General features: G+C 31.3%; 1 protein-coding gene across 4 annotated transcripts; it reads right to left on the reverse strand.

Moving 5' to 3' along the window:
* Positions 1 to 392: 392 nt before the first annotated feature.
* On the reverse strand, positions 393 to 19,795 carry LOC148607855 (ADP-ribose pyrophosphatase-like). 4 transcript variants are annotated; one of them, XM_088544177.1, is made up of 9 exons: positions 19,654 to 19,739; positions 19,139 to 19,239; positions 12,147 to 12,394; positions 11,470 to 11,568; positions 10,015 to 10,101; positions 9,488 to 9,596; positions 7,749 to 7,892; positions 6,758 to 6,875; positions 393 to 4,309 (listed from the first exon to the last, which is right to left on the reverse strand). In XM_088544177.1, the coding sequence occupies exons 3-9, from the start codon at positions 12,380 to 12,382 to the stop codon at positions 4,197 to 4,199; spliced, it is 906 nt and encodes a 301-aa protein (XP_088400303.1). In that variant the 5' UTR covers positions 12,383 to 12,394; positions 19,139 to 19,239; positions 19,654 to 19,739; the 3' UTR covers positions 393 to 4,196. The 4 variants fall into 4 exon arrangements, with proteins under 4 accessions (XP_088400303.1, XP_088400302.1, XP_088400301.1 ...); XM_088544176.1 differs by lacking the exon at positions 19,139 to 19,239 and having other exon boundaries at positions 19,654 to 19,795; XM_088544175.1 differs by lacking the exons at positions 7,749 to 7,892; positions 19,139 to 19,239; positions 19,654 to 19,739 and adding exons at positions 7,564 to 7,707; positions 17,193 to 17,318.
* Between the last annotated feature and the right edge of the window lie 1,914 nt (positions 19,796 to 21,709).

Consider the following 21,709-nt stretch of genomic DNA (forward strand, 5'->3'; position numbering starts at 1 on the left):
AAAAAAACTGCTGTCCGATCCCTATGTTCTGTTCCTAGTAATGACGCCCATATTTTTTTCACGGATCAAATATTCAAATAGCCATTTAATGCAGAATACTCTAAGGAACAATCATGCTTGGTTTCATCCAAATCCATTCAATAGTTTGAGATAGAGTAGATGTTTGAAATACTGTTAACAAAGACGATTGACAATAACGATGACAAGTGATGGCAATAGCTCACATGGCCTGTGAGCTAAAAAAGTAAAAAGTCTTCTTTTAATAAATGTACTAACACTGCAACAAACTTATTGAAATCCCTTTACGTCCAATTGAGTCATGTGTGTGATATGTAGAAAAACAGACAAGGCTTAGAATGATAACTTACTACAGCAATTACTCTAAAAAAATACTGATTATCCCATATGTTTATTACTAAATAAATACATGTATATGTTGGAAATAGTAGTATTTCATAACACAGTACTATATACTTTTCCCATTATCCATTACTACATTCATGTTTGTATTGACCTTCATGTACTAATCATCACAAAGACAATAGACACAAAAGATCAGAAGTGAAATAACAAAATTTAGTTGTCCTGACTTTTTATTGGCACTACAAGGTAGTAGAGAAAATAATTAATGACATATAAAAAGATAAGCATTAATAAGGAAGAAACAGCAGTCAAATGTCAAGCTCATTGCTGTTTGAAAAGACTTATAAATAACTGCCATTTCATTCAGCACTGTGCTTTTTTATAGAATGAAGGGTGGGGCACTTAGTTCTCTCATTGCCATACTTGTACCAATTATTGGGTTTCATATATCATCTAAAGTTGAGAATGTCCTAAAATCCGGAGTTTTTCCTCAAACATCTTCGATTTCAAGAGATCTGATTTCTTCAAGTTTTAATTGGGGAAGGATTTCAGATTTTGTTATGAAACTGGGCACTTAAGAGTGTCCAATTAATTGTGTGCAAAATTTTTTACTGTAATAGCAAAATTGGACAAATAATATCTTAAAGCTGTCAAATTTAAAGAATCCAAAACTGGTGATACAGATTACCTCACAAACAGACAAAGAACTTTTATACATATCTTGCAGATAGGAAATAAATGGCAGTATTCCAACCCTCACAAGATGGTATGTGTTTACACTAGTCATTTTGTTCAATATAAACTATCGGGTACTATCAAAATTGGATTGTCTTTTAACACCTTAACAATTGTATTCACATTTTGAATTTCAAAGAATTTGTATACCAATTTTAAGATAAATCAATCAAAATATGGAACCCCCCCCCCCCCCCCCGCTTTTCTTTGAAAATGTTATTTTTGGCAAAAATGACCATTCATAAACTGGTACATCCCTTTTCAATTCTGGATCCACCCCTGGTAAAGCTAATCAAAACAATATAAGTATAGTTTACTAAGAGATTAAATAAATCCTAACAAATAATTATTGGTTAAATTTATAAGTTTAATTAAAAAATGGTATTAATGGTTTATCCTATATGGAATTAAAAAAATATGGTTTAATATCAGCAAAAAATATGTATGTACATGCTCATAACAAAAACAAGGACAATATGAATCAAAGAATAACAATAGAATGGACTCAATTTTGGCAAACAGTAAGAGTTTCAATTACCTACGCTCTTGTTTTAATTAGCTGTCTTTACAGAAATCAAGACAGGAGGTGATCCATGCATTTCAAAAACCCGCCAAATTCACAATAATATCGTCATTTAGCTGTCATTGGGACTTTGCAAGAGTTATCGTTTTTGACTTGGTTGATTTTTGTGAATAGTATTCTCCAAAATACAGACCTGAATACAGAAAGGCCTACACTATTGGTTTCTGTAAAAATATGGCATATGTACAAAAATACCCTTGTTTGTTTGGTGGGTTTTTCATGAATCACCTCTACCACAGGCAATGCCTGAACTTTATATAAATTCATGGTACTTTATATATTCATCAAATGCTATTTTTTACACTTTCTCTGGTTGCTTTTCTCTGCAACATGAAGAAGGAACATATATGCTAAATGATTCATTTTTTTCCAAACCCAACAACTTGATTTGCAAAAAAATAATCAAATAAATTTCAAAATCAATTTTCTGTGGCTTATTAGAGCAACATCAAATTTGACAAGAAATATATGGACAGTGTAACATTGTATTATGTCAGTTCAGCAAAAATCATATCACAGAGAGAAAAATAAAGTACATGTATACACACACAGTATAAAATATCTACATTTTGTATAAGGTACATGTATGACTATGCATATTCAAACTGACATGTATAAATCATTTACACCGAATAAATTTGTACAAATCTAAAGTATACACAAAGAAAACTTACATGTATTTAAAATAATGATAACTCATACATGTATAAAATAAAGATTATAAATGAAAAAAGTAATCCCTGAAAAAAGTTGAAGACAAGATAAAATGAAATGCAACCCCCACACTTTTACAAAAATAAAATGGAATCCACTAAGTTAAACAAGACTGGTATACAGAATTTAGAAGGCATAAATAAAAAAAATTGATCTTTACATAAAAATGCAAGTACCATACAAAATAAAAGGTGAAATCCAAAAGTTTTAAAAGGTCATGACCTTTCTATTTTCAGGTGAAAGCTTATCAGTTTGCTTTCAATCAATTCTTGTTTGCCTGAAATACAATGAACACTGTTAATAATTTATTGACAAGGTATTGTTGGTTTTGAATATTATCAGGTCACACAAAATCTCCTGTCATTGTGATATTGTTGACAGTAGATCTCATATTCAGGTCAAATGGCAGGTGAATACATGTATATGAGTTTATGTTCCACATTTAATAAGTAACAAAACACTTCATATCATAAAAACTATGCAAGAGTGATGATGCTTAACATGCAAAACAAGTAAAAAAGGAAATATGATTAATTAATTAAGCACTTTGAAATAAATAAACCTATCCTGTACCAATAATACTAACTTATCAACTCCAATTATAAAAGTTTAAGTACAACCAACCCTCCTCTAAAAGATCACCCCATTTTTTAGTGAGTAATGTCTATAACAGGATTAATACCTTTATCAAAAATAGTGACTGGACTTTGAAGTTCTGTAGTCAATTTCACTCAAAATTGTAAGAGTAAAATGGATTGTAGGTTATGACATTAAAATGCTATTTTCTATCATTACCTTATAACTTACTACTTTTTGTGAAATTGACCCCCGTGCATTTTATTTACTCTTACCTTTTCCTTTAGAATAACCCATGACCTATCAACCATTCACTGGCAACGCCCTATCATGTCAATTTACATACGTAATCTAAACATCTTCTAAGAAATTAACAAGTCATATTGTCCTGTGTCCAACAAGGTCACTTTTATACAAAGGCCGGCTATAGCAAAAATCAATTTAGGTACCCTTAAATTAAGACTTTTAACCTCAAACTTAACAAGACTTAAATGTTGAACATAAATCTAACTGAATGATATTGTGTTTTTTTTTATCTTATTTGAAAACTGGCAAAATTGGCAACACTTCAAAGACATGTTTTCTTAATCGAAATATAAGCATAATAAAAAACATACCTGTACATGCACCTATTGTAACATGGTTGATTTAAACAGTTTTGGTCAATTTACCAGGATGTTTGGAGTTCATGAATAGAGATTATAATGAAATATTGCAATTTATGTCTGCGTTTTAATGAAGGTAGCAGTAGTATTGGATCATAGGTGGTGGTGAAGGATTTTCAGAAATTATTTCCTGTCCAATGTTTCTTCATATGTGGGATAGCTCTTTGGCACATACCATTTTCTTTTCCAGAAGGGGCCTGGGATTTTATATAGAGTTAGAATTTTTTTCTGTGCAAGCGCAAAATAATTACTTTTTTTCAATGGTAGCCCAAGTTAAAAATTTATATTTGAAAATCTACATTGTTAATGAGGGAAATGCTGAATCATATTTTTTTTCTGTCCATGGCCATGTAAAAAATTCATTTTTGCCCAATTTGGAATAATTCCATTTTTTTCAAAAGAATTCAACCCCCCTTAAAAATGGTTGATGCTTATAGTCATTGATTGTAACAATATAAAACCCATCCAGAAAAAAATACTACATGATTAAACAATGAATTGATTCAATATAAAACTATAACAAGTTCCTAATACATTTTTACAATGAAATTGCAATGTCATCACCAACTTGCACCTCTCAGTTTGGCCACTTCGTGTAAGAAATCAACATGGCTAGCGTAGAGTTTAATAGAGTTATTACAGTCCATCCACTGAACAGCCATTGCATCATCACCTAAAAATAGAACAAAATTATACTGAATTGAATGAGTAGGAATTGAATATAATACAAAATATTAATGTTCAATTTTGATACAGCTAGGATGTTGTAAATAATTAAAATCTAAAGATTAATTCAGCAAGCATCAACCAAGGACATCAAGTAACATGACATCTTCTTGCAGTGTATATAAACAACACTTTGACCCTGACCAAATTCATGTGCACCACAATGATTTCCACTTTTCACTTATACCTTGAAAATTCTCAGGTTTTTTTTGTAAAGAACAAAGTATGAATCAATTTTGGTCAAGATTAATTGAGTAATTTTGATTATAGAATGTTCAAATGAAAAAAAAACATTGAAAATATCATGAATTTACTGTAAATGTATGATCTTCTGTAGCTGTTAATTTTTAAGGATGCTTTCAAGGAGCATATTCTGTGGTTTCATTTTTTCACAGTTTTAAAATATTATAAGTAAAAAATCAATTTTGTGATTTCAAATTTATTGGGCTTCTTTGAAACTGGCTTAAATAGTGTAAATTAGTACACAATAAAAATTACAACAGTTTACAATAATACATATTACAGTTTGACATATTGCTAAAACAAAACTACATGTGTTAGGATTAACTGACCTTTACAGATTAATCAGAAGAATCAAAAAGCAAGTTTGGAGTGTAATTAAATACATGGATCAATGAAGTAAACAGCTCTGACATTACCTTGTATACAAAGAGAAAAGCTTCAACCACTAAAATAGCAACTTCATATTAAAATGTTAAACTTATTTGTTATACTTATTTGTGGGAATCATTCATAAGTTTAAGTTGGTCGGAAGTAGTAATTTAAGCCTTTTCTTTATATTTAGAAGAATTAAACATTATAAGATAACAGCAATAAAATTTATGGATTTTCTTTTATCTATGGAAAAATCAGCCATTTAAAACCAAGGATTTAAGATATAAGAAATGTGTTGCAATTATTTGAAAAAAAAATCCATTATAGACAGTATTGGTGATTAAGAAGTACCTTGTAACCCTTAGAAACTATTTCATAAAATATGAATATTTAAATACAATACCAAAAGCCTCTTTACAGTGCAACCTCTATTAAGGGGTCACCTTTGGTAAATGGTAAAACTGACCTCTAAGAGAGGTGACCTTTCAAAAAAGTTTAAGTAAAATGCTAAAAAAAGTTGACTAAATACAAATATTATGCATGCATGTGTCTATCTTATATTTTTTATAACATGTATTTAATTTTACCAAAAATTAATGTTATGGTATCCTGCCCTTCAACAAAGGCAAAATTTTCCGACATGACTGAAAAATTTTGTCTCAAATATTAACTTCATCTAAAAAATTATTACCTGTCAGTGAATAGATTTTCACACTTTTTGACAATTGCTTTAACTATATATGTGTATTTGGTTTTATTAGCAAGTACTGGTTAATAAATCCTTGACCCCTAAAGCAACATAATTAAAGCACCATTTATTTTTACAGTTTACAGATTTAAATCAAGTAAATACATAAACAAAATGCCTTTTTCATAAATAAATGGATGACTGATGTCCATGTAAGTGAAGTGGCAACTGAAAGGAGTAATACTATATAGAAAACTATTAAGTGTGATCAAAAGTAGCTGTTCAACAAAAGCATTATCAACTGTACATACTTGCATGAAGAGTGAATGTACCACTCTTATTCCATTAAGGGTATACTACTCTATAGAGTTGGGAATCGATCCTAAATCTGGATAGATGACCATTGTACATGTACCAACATTGACCGATGATCAGTATTTGGGAGTTTGATAAGGATGAACCCTAAATACCCTCTTCTTAAGGAGGTAGACCTAGGGTAAGGGAAATAACTCATGAAGTCAGTGATATGTTTGTATCACATTCAATTTCACTGAAGTCTTTCAAGCTTTTATTTGAAACAGAATGAAATCAGACCAAGTTACTTTGATGCTTACATGAGATTGATGTACAATGCTGAATGCAAACGTTCCAATGATTTGTGTGAGTTGTGTCCCTTACCCTAGGTCTACCTCCTTAAATTGCCTAAAATTCCATTACCCAGTTTGGATATTATAATATCTTATGTAAATGTTGTCTTCAATAAAGCAACGTGTTGACCTTTGGCCTATCCATCCCTGGTCCACAGACAACAAATAAAATTGTCCAATGTTACGGTAAAAAATAGAACAAATTGTTTGTCAACAGAAAGATAAATAGTCCAGTCAGACAAGAGAAAAGAAGGATGAAGACAAAATCTTCATACTTTTAAGACGTGAACAAATCGATCTTGGTATCTTGAAATCAATCATCGAATAGAAACTCCCCAAACGACCAATATCTCAATGTTCCAGATGATCAGTGTACCACTACTGCTCTAGGCAAACAGGTGAATTCCCATATAAACAAGACTGGAGCAGGGAATTTAATACAAACCTGCATGTAGATTGAACTGTCCTACTTTAGTACCATCATTGTCATGGAAATTGTATGCCACCGTTTCCATCCAGGCATTGTCTGTATTCCTGGGGTCATCAACATATCCTCTGTATATCTGTGAATAAAATATCAATTTAGATTGTCAACCATGTGAGATTGGTAACTTCAAAAGTGTAGTCCAAATAATTTCAAATGCCATCTTAAATATTGATTGAAACAGAGGAACCATTTCCAGTATGTACATTATGAACTAGCACTTCAATGCAATTTAGCAAACTTAGATGTCCTTTAAACATGAACAAGATGTCAGACTAAGATGAAAGTCACATAAAGGTTATAATGCATCATACAAATACAGCACACCAAGTTTCAAATAATTGAAATGAAAGGATCTAAAAAAATTTATGTGGACAAAAAATTTGAAACATTTATTACTTTACAATTCAGTCAAACATGTAATAAGACTTTTCCAAATAAAAGGATATGTAATAAAGACCAGTTAAAAGGAAGATCCTCATATTAAAATAATGAAAGAAATTCAATAATAGGATTGGCTCAATACATGATGAATCCAATCCACCCAGAAAAAAAAAACAATGCAATTACAATTTTGAATACACATTATACAGTACTTTGATTCATGGTTGGCAGAAAAAATCCAAAGAAAGATATTTAATTATCGCAAGTATATTTTAAATTGCCTTATTGCAACTCTAAGAAAGACTAGAAAACCTTTTGGGCAGAGATCACAAAGAAGAAGAAAGTTAAAGAGGTGTCTGAATCTGTAAAATATTTGAAAAAACCTCGTCTCCACTAGAAAAGAATTTCTCCATAGATTTCATAGCATTCTCCCTCTCCTCATCTGATATCTCCTTAGTACTCAATGCTTCTTCCCCAAATTCTCTAAGTAAAGTCTCAGTAACAACTTCTCCAGCATCAACCTTACCCTAAACAAAATGAAAAAGTGAAAGTAGAAAGTGAAACTAACCTCATCACCATTGGATAAAAAATCTTCTACCATTTCATGCATCTCCTTCTTTTCTTCCTCAGTCATTTCTAATGAATTTAAAGCTTCTTCTCCAAATTCTTTTTTAATTGTTATACTAACTAAATCACCAGGGTCCACCATACCCTGAAGAAAAATAAAATAAAGTCTTCTGTGATCTATAAATTAATTATTAAACAGGGTATGGCTCACCCTTGAAATATCCTATTCTGTTGATTTTTGATTTTTAAACCGATTTCTCATTATTTTCAGGGATTGAAAATCTTAGAATATGCCAGTGAGGTGTGGATAATTGTGCTATCACCTACTCTAACAAACTGGAAAAATTGCAACTAGAAGTCACGAAGATAGTAATAGGTCTTCAAGTATTTAGGAAATGTAGCTATTTATACGAAGAAACAGGTTGGGAAAAATTGTCTGAAAGGTGAAATAAGAGAAAATTACAAATGTTTTACAATATACAAAATGGCAATGCTCCAAACTATCTCCACGAACTTATTCCCCCTCTTGTTCAGAGTACAACAGCCTATCCGCTACGTAATGGATCTGATATTATATTACCCTTCTGTAGATTGTCATTAACTAGTGAATCATTCATACCATCTGCTATACGAGAATGAAACCATCTAAGCAAAGACATGTGAAATGAGAATTCAATATCAAGATTCAAATGTGCAATCCGAAGCGAAAATACCTTGCATAAACTAGACATTCGCCAATATTTTAATTACGGCTCTCGTAAATTAAATACTCGTTTGACCCAGCTACAATATTCTGAGTCTTTCCTTAACTACGATTTACACAGAGTCCATATTGTAGCTGATACTGCATGTAGTTACGCTTCTCCCATTGAAAGTATCTACCATATTTTTTTCGAATGCAAAAAATATACCGAAAACCGTATTACACTTTTTGAGAGTTTACACTTAATTCCTTTAAGAATGGATGTTTCACTGCTTACCAAGGGCAGTACTGATCTAACGTACAAAGAAAATATATTTATAGTGTCGTAAGATTTATTAAAAGGTCAAAAAGATTTCCGACTTAATATTATGGAGGTAAAATCAGTGTTGCACAAGAACAGCGCATCCATCCGTCCACTTTATGTTTCTCTTCAGTTTTGTATATATATTTCTGAAACTACAGTGTTTTTTTGTTTTTTTTTTCATTGTATTGGTGTTTTTTCTTCTTATTTTTCATAGTACAGTAGTTTGTCTTTTTTTTCTCTAATTGTACTGTTGTATTTTCTTTTCTTTTTTTTCTTCATTTTTTTTCTGTAAAATCTTATTCAAAATTGTCTTTTTAATGTTCGTAATGATTTAATGCATGCCCTCAATGTTCTAATTTATGTATTGTATATTACTGTTGGTAGAAGACTTCATAAGTTGGTAAAACTTGTGTCCTATCCCTTTTGTAAACTAAACTGGATAACAACTTTATTGGGTTTTGTCAATCCATAAATCTAAATATTTAATGTTTGGTGTCTGTAACAGCTGACAACTTACCTCTGGTATTGCATATTCATGATCGTCTCCACTCTGTAACAGCTGACAACTTACCCATGATATAGCCCATTAATGACTGTTTCATCTCCAATACAGCAGATAACTTACCCCTGGTATTACCTATTCATGATTGTTTGGTATCTGTAACAGCTGACAACTTACCCCTAGTATTGCCCATTCATGACTGTTTGGTCTCTGTAACAGCTGGCTACTTACCCCTGGTATTGCCCATTCATGATTGTCTCTTCTCTGTACTGATACAAACTGTATTATTGGTTTGTTATCTTTGTCTTTAACTATCTCCCCATCATCATTTCTTTTCCATCTAAAAAAAGAAAAAATTGTACAATTAGTATGATCAAATTCAAACAGTTTCTTACTCTTTTTATCTTTATAACTTGATACCTAATTTTCAAAAATTTAAAGTAATTATATTGTTAATTCAAGAGACTGAGACAGGTACTTATAATTTCACTTTGGATACATTAATTACAATCTAATGTGATTTGTAAAAATCATTTGGATTAGTTGTCCTCTAATCTGTGGACAAGATCAAATATTATGTACAAACTACATGTAATTTGGTAATGTGACATCATGAACATCAATTGGTCTACAGTCTGCAATTCAAACAAACCCAAACTTAATTACATCGATAAAGAAATTAAATCATTAAAGTAGGTTACTTAAATAACAATTTTTTAAATCAACTGTTCTTTATTATTATAATGCAGTACTTGTACCTTGTTACTATAGGGTCAGCAGCATGATTAGGTCCCCATCGTCCGAGGCAACCTCTGTGTTTTAACCCCGTCCTTCCTCTTGGGTTTCTGAGAGGAAAAAACATGTTGAAATAGATGTACACAGTAAAATCTCAAAAAAGTAACAAAACTGCAATTTTCATTCTTACTTATAGAGTAAAATTTGTTTACATTTTACAAGTCAACAACTTCCAAGATCGGGCTATCACCCTTGAAATTTCCACTTTTTATCGACTAATCTACCTGTCCATGGAAAAACAAATTTTCTTCAATAACTCCAAAAATCTTGACATTGGAATCTATATATTTAAATAATAATAAAAAACAACGTATAAATTCTTTATTCAAAATGTCTAAAAATAGATTAGAACTTTGTAGACAAGTAAACATGAAAGCAAAATAAGTAGCACAGTCTGCCTATACGCAATAAGGTTAAGCATATATACTTATGCTGGTAAATTTATTTTACTCTCTGAAGTTGACCCAAGACAATGTTCAATATCAGAAGTCAACTGCATTCAAACTAAGTTTACCTCTGTGGAAGGAATACATAGTTTTTGACTGCATATAACATTACATGTGAGAATATACATTGTACATGTATACCTGTACTTCATGATGAGCTCCATAATATAATGTTCATTTATTGACCAAAAGCATATACTACATGTATGAGAGTTAGGCAAAGGAAAACAAATACCTGTGTTTCTGTTTTCAGGTTCTAAAATATAGGGTTTAAATGTGAAATTAAATAATACCCCGCCAAGTAATAGTGAAAAAGGGTAGCAAAGTGTTCAAAATGGCCTTACTCAGAAACTACATTTCATATATTTGCTGAAAATTGACCTTAACCTGTATTTTATGATACTAAGCAACTGGGCAAAGTTGAAAAAAAAAGTCACTGATCCTTCCTCAAGTCATCCAGAGACAGACAGATGGATGGATGGATGGACACATATCTTTTCATAGGGTATCACAATATACCTTGCACTCAATATAGCAGGGTATTTAAACTTAGGTTTAAAGGTAAGCACAACTTTTTTTTCAAAGTGCTTGACTGGTCTGTTATGGAGATAAATTTAAACTTTAATAGTGCCTGTCAAAAATGGCCAAAAACTTTTTTGATAGGGTTAACAGAAACACAGGTAATTTTATTTTAGGCCTTAGACAAATTATTTATCCTGTCTTAAATCCGGAAGTCTATGGGACATCATTCCAAGGTACTAATTCATTGAAGCTGAAAGAAAACTCTATTTTAAGAAAGTAAAGCATTATACTCTAGTATTTTCTATGTAAAATAATTCCCATAAAAAAGATTTCATTTTAATTTCTAAATAAATTTATAGAATAGATTGTAACATTCCTTTATATCTGAACATTAGTTATTAAGCAGTAATTTCATGGCAGAATTATAAATTTCTATGTTGTAACACTTACAATGGAAGACCATTTTCTACTTTATATGTGCCTTCATAGCTGATTCTGCTGACTTTCCCATCAACTTCATTCCATTTGGTTATCTCCCCTTTTCCTGAGCTAAAAAAGCATACCAGTATATATTTTTCACTGAATTAAAAGAACAGCTTCATGTTTTAACCCAACATTTTTGTAAATACATTTTTTCGTATTAGAGCGTTATACTAGTTTGCAATTCATTTTGTTGAATTGAATTTCTAGGTATCAAAAATGATATGTAACAGATTTAGTCTTTTAGGAATGTGTTCATCAGTTTACTAAACTGTGGCAATCAATAAGATATTCAAAAAGAAACAGCTATTTTAAATAAAGGTTAGTGTTATCGTCTGTACTAAAAAGCTTCATTTTCTTTAATGGGGGATGGAGCATCCCCAATGGCATGTATATATCATGTAATTAGGAAGTGACTGTTTGAACTTTAAATGCAGGTGTACAGGGTCTGACATACATGTAGAAAGTCTCAAATATTCCCCATTGGTAGAGACATTAATAATTGAAGAGATTCATGAGCCGCAGTTACATTTTCAGCGGACCAATTTTAATTTTGACCCCTGCATATTAAAGACAATTATCTTTAGCTAAAACTTTAACTTAATTAATAAGGTAAACTTTTTATGCTTATTGGTATTTTCACAAACCATATATCAGGATCAGCATAATAAGGTCCACCAAGAACTGTGTCTGTAGTAAAAGCCACAGGATTATATTCTGGAAATGGAATATCCCATGATACTTTTTCATCAGGAACTGGAAATCTTTTCAGACCTGCTTTTCTTGGATATTCTGGACAACGTGCCTTTGTGTGGACAGAGCCACCCTTCATCTTCTTAATGGAGTTTGACTGACCAATAATGCTTGTTATTCTTCTTATCATATAATTTTCATTCTGTAAGGGAAGTGAAAAATATCAAACAATTTAATAGTAAAATTTACATGCACATGTACATCTACCATTATCTATTTGTTAAGTATTATACATGTAAATGAATTAGGTAAATCCAGCCTGGTACCCATGAACATGTTACTAGAACTTTATACAGAAAAGTTGATCTACAGATTAAGTAGCACTCCACATAAGAATTGTGTAAAATGTGATTCATGGTTGGAAAGCCTACATATTTTTATTTTTGATATTTTGTTTAAAATGTCAAGGTAAACAGAAAGTAACATGTGGCTTTTCATATAACCCTTATTCATAGGAGATAAAAATTATATAGAATGCACTGTAGGATTCAAAATTAAGGGAGATAACTCTGCAAATGACACTAAAATACAATAGAAACTGTTGGATTTTCAATGTGGATTATCTCCTATAAGCCGATACAAAAAAGTGAAGATTGGAATGAATAACTATACATTTCATCATATGGACATATAAAATAACTTAATAACAAAAATCAAAATGTGTAGCCCTTTTTGGGGGTGTATCACATATCTTAAAATTTGCATGATTCTTACAAAGACCGCTACTTAAATACATATTAAGTTCATAAAAAGAGAGTAATGAAATTATAGTAATTGTTCGATACACTCATCAAACCTTTTGTTTCTGCCCACATGTAGGTCTAAAATTTGAATTGGTAAATTTAACCATAAGAAAATTTATAGTACAAAGAGGAAACAACCAGGGCCTCATCAAGACATCACTGACAAGAAGTTTCAGTCAATTCTGTTTGAAAAATAACACTACTGACATTAATGTTTAAGTGTAAATGGACATTGTACTTCTGCCTGTCAAAAACGAATGGAAGAAGTGACCACAAAGGAGAAGATTTAGTCAATTCTATTTGAAAAATAACACTACTGACATTAACGTTTAGGTGTTAATGTATACTGTACTTCTCATTGTCAAAGACAAATGGGCTAAGTGAGCACAAAGGAAAATTTGCTCATTTCTCTCTCTAGGTTAGGCCCTGGAAACAACAGGGATTGAATCTAAGGAAAGTTTCCACTTGACTAGCTTAATTTCAGTAAGTATCAAAAACTTAAACTTGCTAAATCTATGTTTTTGTGTTATTTCTGGACTTCATCTGTAATACATTTAGAATTTAACAAGCAAATTTTAACAAGTGCAAATAATTTTTATTTGCAAAATTAAATTTTAACTCGCATTTAGCATCTCCCCTTAAATTTGATCACTGAACAACAACATGGTTAAATGGTCCTTCATACTAAGTTCACTTGGAAGGGATATACTCCCATAATTAGCTAAAAAGAAAAGAGGTCCAAAATACGAAATGAAAATAAAGAATTTGACAAACATATACATTGAACAATGTAATACAAGATATTTGATCTTCAACAGTTGTGTAAATGAGCAGTGTTTTAACTTTTACCCAAAACTAGATTGTAGATTGTCTTTGAACATCACCAGTATATGTCATATCAAATCATGAAGCAGCATGATGTACAGGAGTTTTTCATATAATTTCAGGCCTTTTATTAAGAGGTGGTACCAGGTACTTTTACCCCTCTAAGCTACTGAAAGGTACCTCCAGAATTTTTAAATTTCATATATGCTTATAAAAGACAATGATGAAAAGTACCTCCTACAAAACCGAAGGTACCTGCATTGCAAAAAAATAATGAAACTCCTGTAATTTGATTAAGAAAAGAATTTCTAATAATAAATAAAATTACAAATAAAGATTATTATCATACCAGGTCTACCGAACCTTTAATTTCTGGCATATTACTAATGGAATCAGACCTAGGGTAAGGGACATATATATAACTCTTACCAATCATTGGAATGGTTTTGTAAAGCATTTTACATCAATGTCATCTAAGCATCAAATTAACTTGGACTGATTCATTCCATTCCAAATGAACACTTGACAGGCTTTGGTAACATTGAATATGATGCAAACATATCACTGATTTCAAAATTGATGTCCCTTACCCTAGGTCTAATCTTAAAACTTGTTTTTATACCAAGATGTAATTTTAACTATCAATGTGCTTATAAGTAACAGTAAGTCAGTACTCATTTTGGGATTACATATTTGAAATGGGCTATCACTTAAACGATTGAAAGATCAAAGACAAAAAAACAATAGTTCAAAGGAAAATGCAACTAAATCAGCTTCAAATGTGTAAGTCTCTAGCAAAATGTGTGGGTGTTGGCACTATTACAATGAATCTTAAACATTAAATGCCTCTCAGTGATATAATTTGCCTTATATCAACTAAGAAATAAGGCCCTTATCCATCATGAATGTTTCCCAATTTGTCAAAAAATTGCCAAAAATTTAACCCAAATAGGATGAACTATTTTAATCTATAGTCCAAGGGTAGTACTAGACATTTCTGTTCAAAGTTACATGGATTAAATATTCAGGTTTAGGTTTTATACTATTATTCAAAATTTCCCGCTAAAAAAAATTTTAATTTCCCAATAAAAATGGGTGAAGAATTAAAAAAAAACCAACAATATCACTGCTTCTGTATATACATGTATATGGTGCTTAAAAATAAACTAACATAGCATACAATGTATAAGTCCCATCATGTTAATTTTCATAATCTGAAAAATAAATCAAGCTCCTGAGGTCCTTATAATTTTCTGTTATTCTGTATATCTACACATATAACAATCAAAGTATTACATTTTGGGGTAAACACGACTTAATCTAGACATCAACAACATGCAAGGAGATTTGGTTTGAAAAATAACAATGCTGACATTGTTGTCTACATGCAGGGGCTGCTCTGGCTTCCAAAATTCTATCGCCAGAAAAATTGCCAGCTACCATTTTTTGTCGCCAGTTTTAAGAAATTAGAGCCAAAGGGTGCCAAAAATAATTATACTTTTTTTTAAAAAAGACAGTATTAAGTTCACTGATGAATTATCTTTGTCAATTCATCAAAATAACCTCTCCATTCAAGACATACATGTACCCGAGATTCACTCTTGATGCATGTATAAAGCAGGTTTTTAGCTCTAGTCTGTCACTTTCATAGGCATAAAATATTAAGTACTACTCCAAAAACAGGTATTTTACTTCTATCAAAGATTATGTTACTATTCTCATACAGTCCCTGATTTTAAAACATGGTCACCTATGTCCTTTATGGTCTAATTTATCTAATACAATCTAATTTACTTTTTTTTATTATTTTTAATAAACTTGATTCTTTTTTTCAAGTGATAAAATTTCTATCAAACTACAGTTTGTACCATGGACCATTAATTGTGTCCCTGTTTAATTATCTTGATCTGAATAGCATTTCCTTAATTAGATTTTGGGAATCCCCATTCTATTTGTTTGCCAATTTTCCCACCAAAAAAGTCACATGGCAAAAGTGTAAACAAATGTCATCCATTTATTTATCAATTCTTTCATTTCTAAGTATTTGGATACTTCCTGGTGGGATAATTATTGTTAATTGGATTTAATTTATTCTGTTATTACGTAAGTCTGTTTCTGAATGTACTACATGGTTAAATAGGGCTGTGAAACTTGTGTGTAGCTGCGTGCACATGGCCTTAAATGTGTTTACCTTTGACCAGATGATGAGAGTTTTGTTTCGCTCAATAATATATTTACATTTGATTGACATCTCCCATGAGGATATTGTCAGTCCAGTCACCTGGTCTAATTACCTTTAATTGCCTTCAGTCGTAAATTGGTCATAGTCAATTAACTCAGACCAGGTTAGCGTGGCAGGTGTCAACGCAATTGTTTAAGTAGAGAAAATATCCGTAGCTGATAAACTTCCTGTCAATTTTTATACACAAAACCTAGGCGCCAAGAAAATCGCCAACTGGCTATTTTTGTCGCCAGATAAAATAAAAAATCGCAAATTGCGACATTGGGGAAGCCCAGCGCGACCCCTGCTACATGTAAGTATCTATTACAAAAACTTCTACCTGTCAATGACAAATATATGGAAGCAGTGAACACAAACAAGTGGAAGTTTTTGGTCATACAAATGTATCTCCCCTAGATCAGACCCTGGGATTATTGATACCACCCTACTGTACTATTATTCACATACTGCCTGCAGTTGAAGGTGGTACATAAGTATACTACAAGTACATTACCACACGAAGGGAGAAAATCGCCTAAAACAAAGTTGAATATCATTTTGTGTTAATTAAATTCTCTGAACAATCTGATGCACTGTAATGTCTTGAGTAGGAACCAGAGGAACAATCTCATTCCTCTTAGTACAATTGTTGTGACTTCTCTGCACCCTTCTTTACATGTACCAAAATTATTTAAAATTTCATTTTATTTTTGATTTTTAACAAATTATCACGTAATACATGTTTTTGTTTAGGCAGAAGTGTGAAAAATATGTAAAAAAGAATTAACAAGATAACAATTTCCGGTTTGATTGGGCGGTATTCTTTTGAGAAGAGTGGTATACTTGTACATGTATATACTAAACTTGCAAAGGAAGGGAAGGGTGGTACACCAAAAATAAGTCATCTTTATAAACCAATGAAAAATATATAATTTAATATGAAGTATAAAACATCTGTACTTATTAGGGAGGAGATCTCGCCATTTTCAAGACACAAGCAATTCCTACCAATTTTTTATTCCTAATTGAATACTGTTGTATGATAGCTCATTTTTAGATGAAAATATTAGCAATCTCTTATACATTATTTATTTCAATGGTAATATGCTGTCATTTCATTTCCAAGAATTTCAATCCTAACATCTACCTACCAAATAAAACGAAAGAGACAAGACGAAAACAGGTATAAACACCGATAACACGCCTTGTGGACAAGGTAAACAATTTGGCATTCAATACACCTGACGTAGGTTTAACTTCCGGTAGGGGGGATAATTCTACTGTTTTTCGGTAAACTGGAGCCTCTCAGGATTTATCTCACTATGCTTACATCAGCGTATTAAATTTAGAAGTGGAAGACTTAAATTGCCAATTGATGTTGGTAGATATTTTAGTATTAATAGGTCTGCAACTGTATGTGACCTAGTGGGTGAAAAAGTTTTGGGAAAAACAAGGAATAAAACGTGAATACAAGCTTTAATTTGACTGGAAATACAATCGGTTGTGAAAATGATGTGAAACTACTTGTGGTTACCCTTTATTTTGAAATGAAATTCAACATTTACATCTCAAATATTGCAAAAAGGCATCAAAACAACTTAATTATACTCAAAAGGATTTTTTTTTATCGGAAAATACCTATAACCTGAACAGATTGGGCAAACTTACCATGTATACCATTCTTATTAAACTTTAATAACTTTTGTCCACTAAGTTGACACTTTTGTAGAAAAAGCAATACATACAAAGTTAAAAAAAAATCCAAGAGAGGGCACTCAGACTTATTTATGAAGACTACCAAAGTAACCATGAACAACTACTAGAAACATATTAAATGCCAACATTAGCAATCAGACGGATAAGATCTACACAATCAAAGTATTTTTAACATCATACACATCATACACAAAAGAAGTCCACCATACTTACATGACCTAATAAAAATAAAAAAAAACACAAATTCATGCTTTGTTTTGTGTGTATCTGTATGTCTTTGAACTTTATATTCAACTGAAACATTTTTATAACCATGAAAGACGAAAATTCATAAGTTATACAGGTTCACATATGTAATAATAGAAACATTGTTAGCCTGGTAAAAGATTTAATGAATAATCAAGATAATAATATGTTCTTGTCGGGTTGGTGAAATTTTGCAAAATTGTGTGTCTGTATTTAAGTGATATTATTTGTAATATTTCCCCTCCTCTATACTCTTATAGCTACCCGATATGTATATATGTTAATCCATGCATAATTGTTTGTTGAATTGATTGTACCGTCTTAAGCCTATATATAAGATGCCTTTATTGAGATAAAAAAGAATCTAGTTTCAAAGGTTTCAGGATGTGTATAACGTTGATGATTCTTATGACAATTGAAACAGAAGATCAGGGCATGTATATTAAATTCCATGAGAAGATCTTGCATGTTCATCTATTGGATCTCCATAATGTAAAGATCTTAAATTAGATCTGTGATTTCAAAATCAATAGGTTGGGTGATTTACAGGTCCGTGGTAAATCTGTTTAAGAATGAATACAGAACATAGTTCGAGTTGCTTGTCCGAATGTCTTATTTGCAACCTTATTTCTGCAGAATAATATTATCTGTAGTGTCTATCTATTTAACGAATTCAGAATAAAATTCTCCAACTTTTAGCATTATTTTGTCATCTACAAAGCTAGCACAGTAAACCTCGTCCAATATGACAGCACTTGCATTTGAACATTATTTGGACCACGACGGTATCAGTATGTACATATAAATCCTACTTATATAACCACTGTTACTCGGCGTTTTGGTTGTTTAAGGTAGTTTTTCTTACTTTAATGTGATATTTCGTTTTGACCCTTGCAGGAAATACTATAGGGTTATTAAATGGTTATTTTCATATTAATCCTGTATTATGTCCAAGTACAGTCGTATTGGGTTGAGATCACTTGTATTGGCCCGAGGCGAAGCCGAGGGCCAATACAAGTGGTCGAAACCCAATACGACTGTACGAGGACATAATACAGGATTAATATGAAAATAACCATTTTATGATCCCTTTATTAACTGATGACTTAAAATAACAGGAGTTATCTGTACAAACCTTTAAATACAGCTCAGTATGACATATTTCCTAGTGAAGACTGTAACACTCCAGATCTCTTGATGCATTTATTCACCCCAACTGTTCTTTTCTATATCGATCTATATAAATATACCAAGTTTAACTTTTATACAGGGCCAGAATTAATACAGGGCAATTGCCCTGTATAAATTATGGTTGCTAAAACCTCCTGTTGTATTAAAGGGGCAATTTACATTGTATTTTAAGTCATCAGTTAATAAATTGAATTACAGATCTATCCCTTGTGGGATCTATATAGGTTTGCATGTTTAATATGACATCAGGCTGTATGCATGCATGAAGGACAATCTATGAAAACAAGGTTCGAAATCAACAAATAAAATTAACGTTTAACAACCAATCTATGTATAAAGAGTAACGTTGTCAAGAACCCACGCATCTACCACATCAAAACATAACTTGCGTCGAGAAGATGTCGACATAAATTCCGGAGCATGAAAAAAGATACTTACAAAAGTAACTTGCATACTCACCGCTCTATCGGATATTGAGACGATAGAGTCCCTTATATAATGCCAAAGAAGAATTGCAGTCAACATTTACGCTATATATACGTTTATACATGCATATGTTAAACATAACAAAAACTATTATCGCTGAATTTAAAATACTATATACATACATGTATAGTTGGAATATTGATTTAAAGTATTAGTTTTATTAGATATGCGTACCTGTGTATAATATAGTCTTTAAATTCTAGATTACATGAACTTTTGAATACTTAAAGGTCTATATAGTGTGACCTCAGTAAAGTGTCTATCGCAATGAAATATTCAATTATATGGAATTTTGTTATGTTTTTCTTTTTTTTTGTATACTTGTGAAACGCAACAAATGTACCAGCATATAACCTAAATGCAAAATAGTAAATACTTCCAGAGATCACAAAACGGCCGTCTAGACCTTCAGGGACAAGGTTATGTGCCTACAAGATTAAAGTCTTGAACACAGATATTTTAATGCCGTCATTATGAACTCACTTTGCTGTATTCACCTGCACAATGGAGTCCGGGATACTCAATTATTTGTTTCTTTGTGCTATTTTTCATATTTCACGTTCTTTGTTGTATGTGTATATTTTCATGACTAGCCGTTATCTTTGGTTTATATAATTAAAAGGATGGTTCGAATCCGGATTTTTCCATCGAGGCCACAAACAGAACAAAAAAATGGGAATTAGTCTATGTCAGTTTGCACACAGGATATTTAGAGAAATGATTTACTCATCTTACAGATGACATTTCACTTTACATAGCCCATAAAGGCTTTGAGCAGGGAACGAACATGCTCAACATAAACTCAGATAATAAAAGCTGAATACAGAAATATCTGATAAAAAAAAGGGAAAGAAAAAGAAAAAAAAAGGAAATTTTAGCGCCTGTTTTCTGCAAATTAAACACTTTTTCCGACAGAAAAGGGGAGTTCTTACTCACGGAATTATACCCTGGATCTGCATTTGAAGATTTCCCAACTGCACGAGAATCGCCAAAAAGTGTTTTGATTGAGACTTCTCAAAATGACCCCTAAATGTCGGCGTAAATTAATCCATTCTGAAAAAAATTGTCAATAAGTCATTTAAACTGTAAAAGAACATTTACAAAACAAAAAACAAAAACAAAAAAGAAAAAGAAAAAAGAAAACTTTCTCCTTTACCATGAGTGTCAAAGAGTAGCACTAAAATTGAACGACAGCGAAATTATGTTATCGCAGTCATTGGACTTATTTGACACATGTGATAAAAGACAAAAAAACGGGAATGGCACGAGTAATGCCAAAATGAAAGGTAACATTTATTCAAAGTATTTTTATCATAAACATGTCGTTCAAAAAGAAGCTATTTGCATAGATACGATAGAACCAACAAGGATACAGACTATTTTATGTATAACGAAGATGGATATCTATACCCTGAGTGCCAGCAAAACTGATTTCAAACACACAGAGGACAGATAACTCGCACAGTCCAAGTTATGCAATCCCGATATTGCATTATCGAGATTATAGCACGGGTACTTTAAAAACGACTGTATCACTCATTTGCAAATTTCAAATGATATTTTAGAAAAAATGACATAACAACCTCATAAACATGTATATATGAACAGTTGTACTAAATGGAATTGACGTCTTTTTCCACGAAATACAGTATCTGTAAGCTCTGCAAAATATATATCAGTTATTCCTTAATTAGATTGCAACAAAATGAGTAAAAACGGGAAAACAATATTTAATGAAATCACACCAAACTATCGATTATATTAGATTAAATAGAAAAAAAATCAAAACAAAACAAAACAAAAACAAATCAAACAAAACAAGCCAAAAATAAAAATTCTAAATAAAGATAATGACTTCATTTTTAGTAAATAGCTATAGACTTATGACGCATCTAAATTAAAGGAACAATATCATTTATATAATATACATTCTTTAAATTGATTTTTGTATTTCTAAATATAAATTACCACATTATGTACTTATATTATGTATAATGAAAATAATTGTCATCAAGATATATATTTTGTT

This window comes from Perna viridis, chromosome 9, assembly GCF_037379345.1.
Source record: "Perna viridis isolate PV_CMFRI_1.1 ecotype Kerala chromosome 9, ASM3737934v1, whole genome shotgun sequence".
In the NCBI taxonomy this organism is placed as follows: Eukaryota; Metazoa; Mollusca; class Bivalvia; order Mytilida; family Mytilidae; genus Perna; species Perna viridis.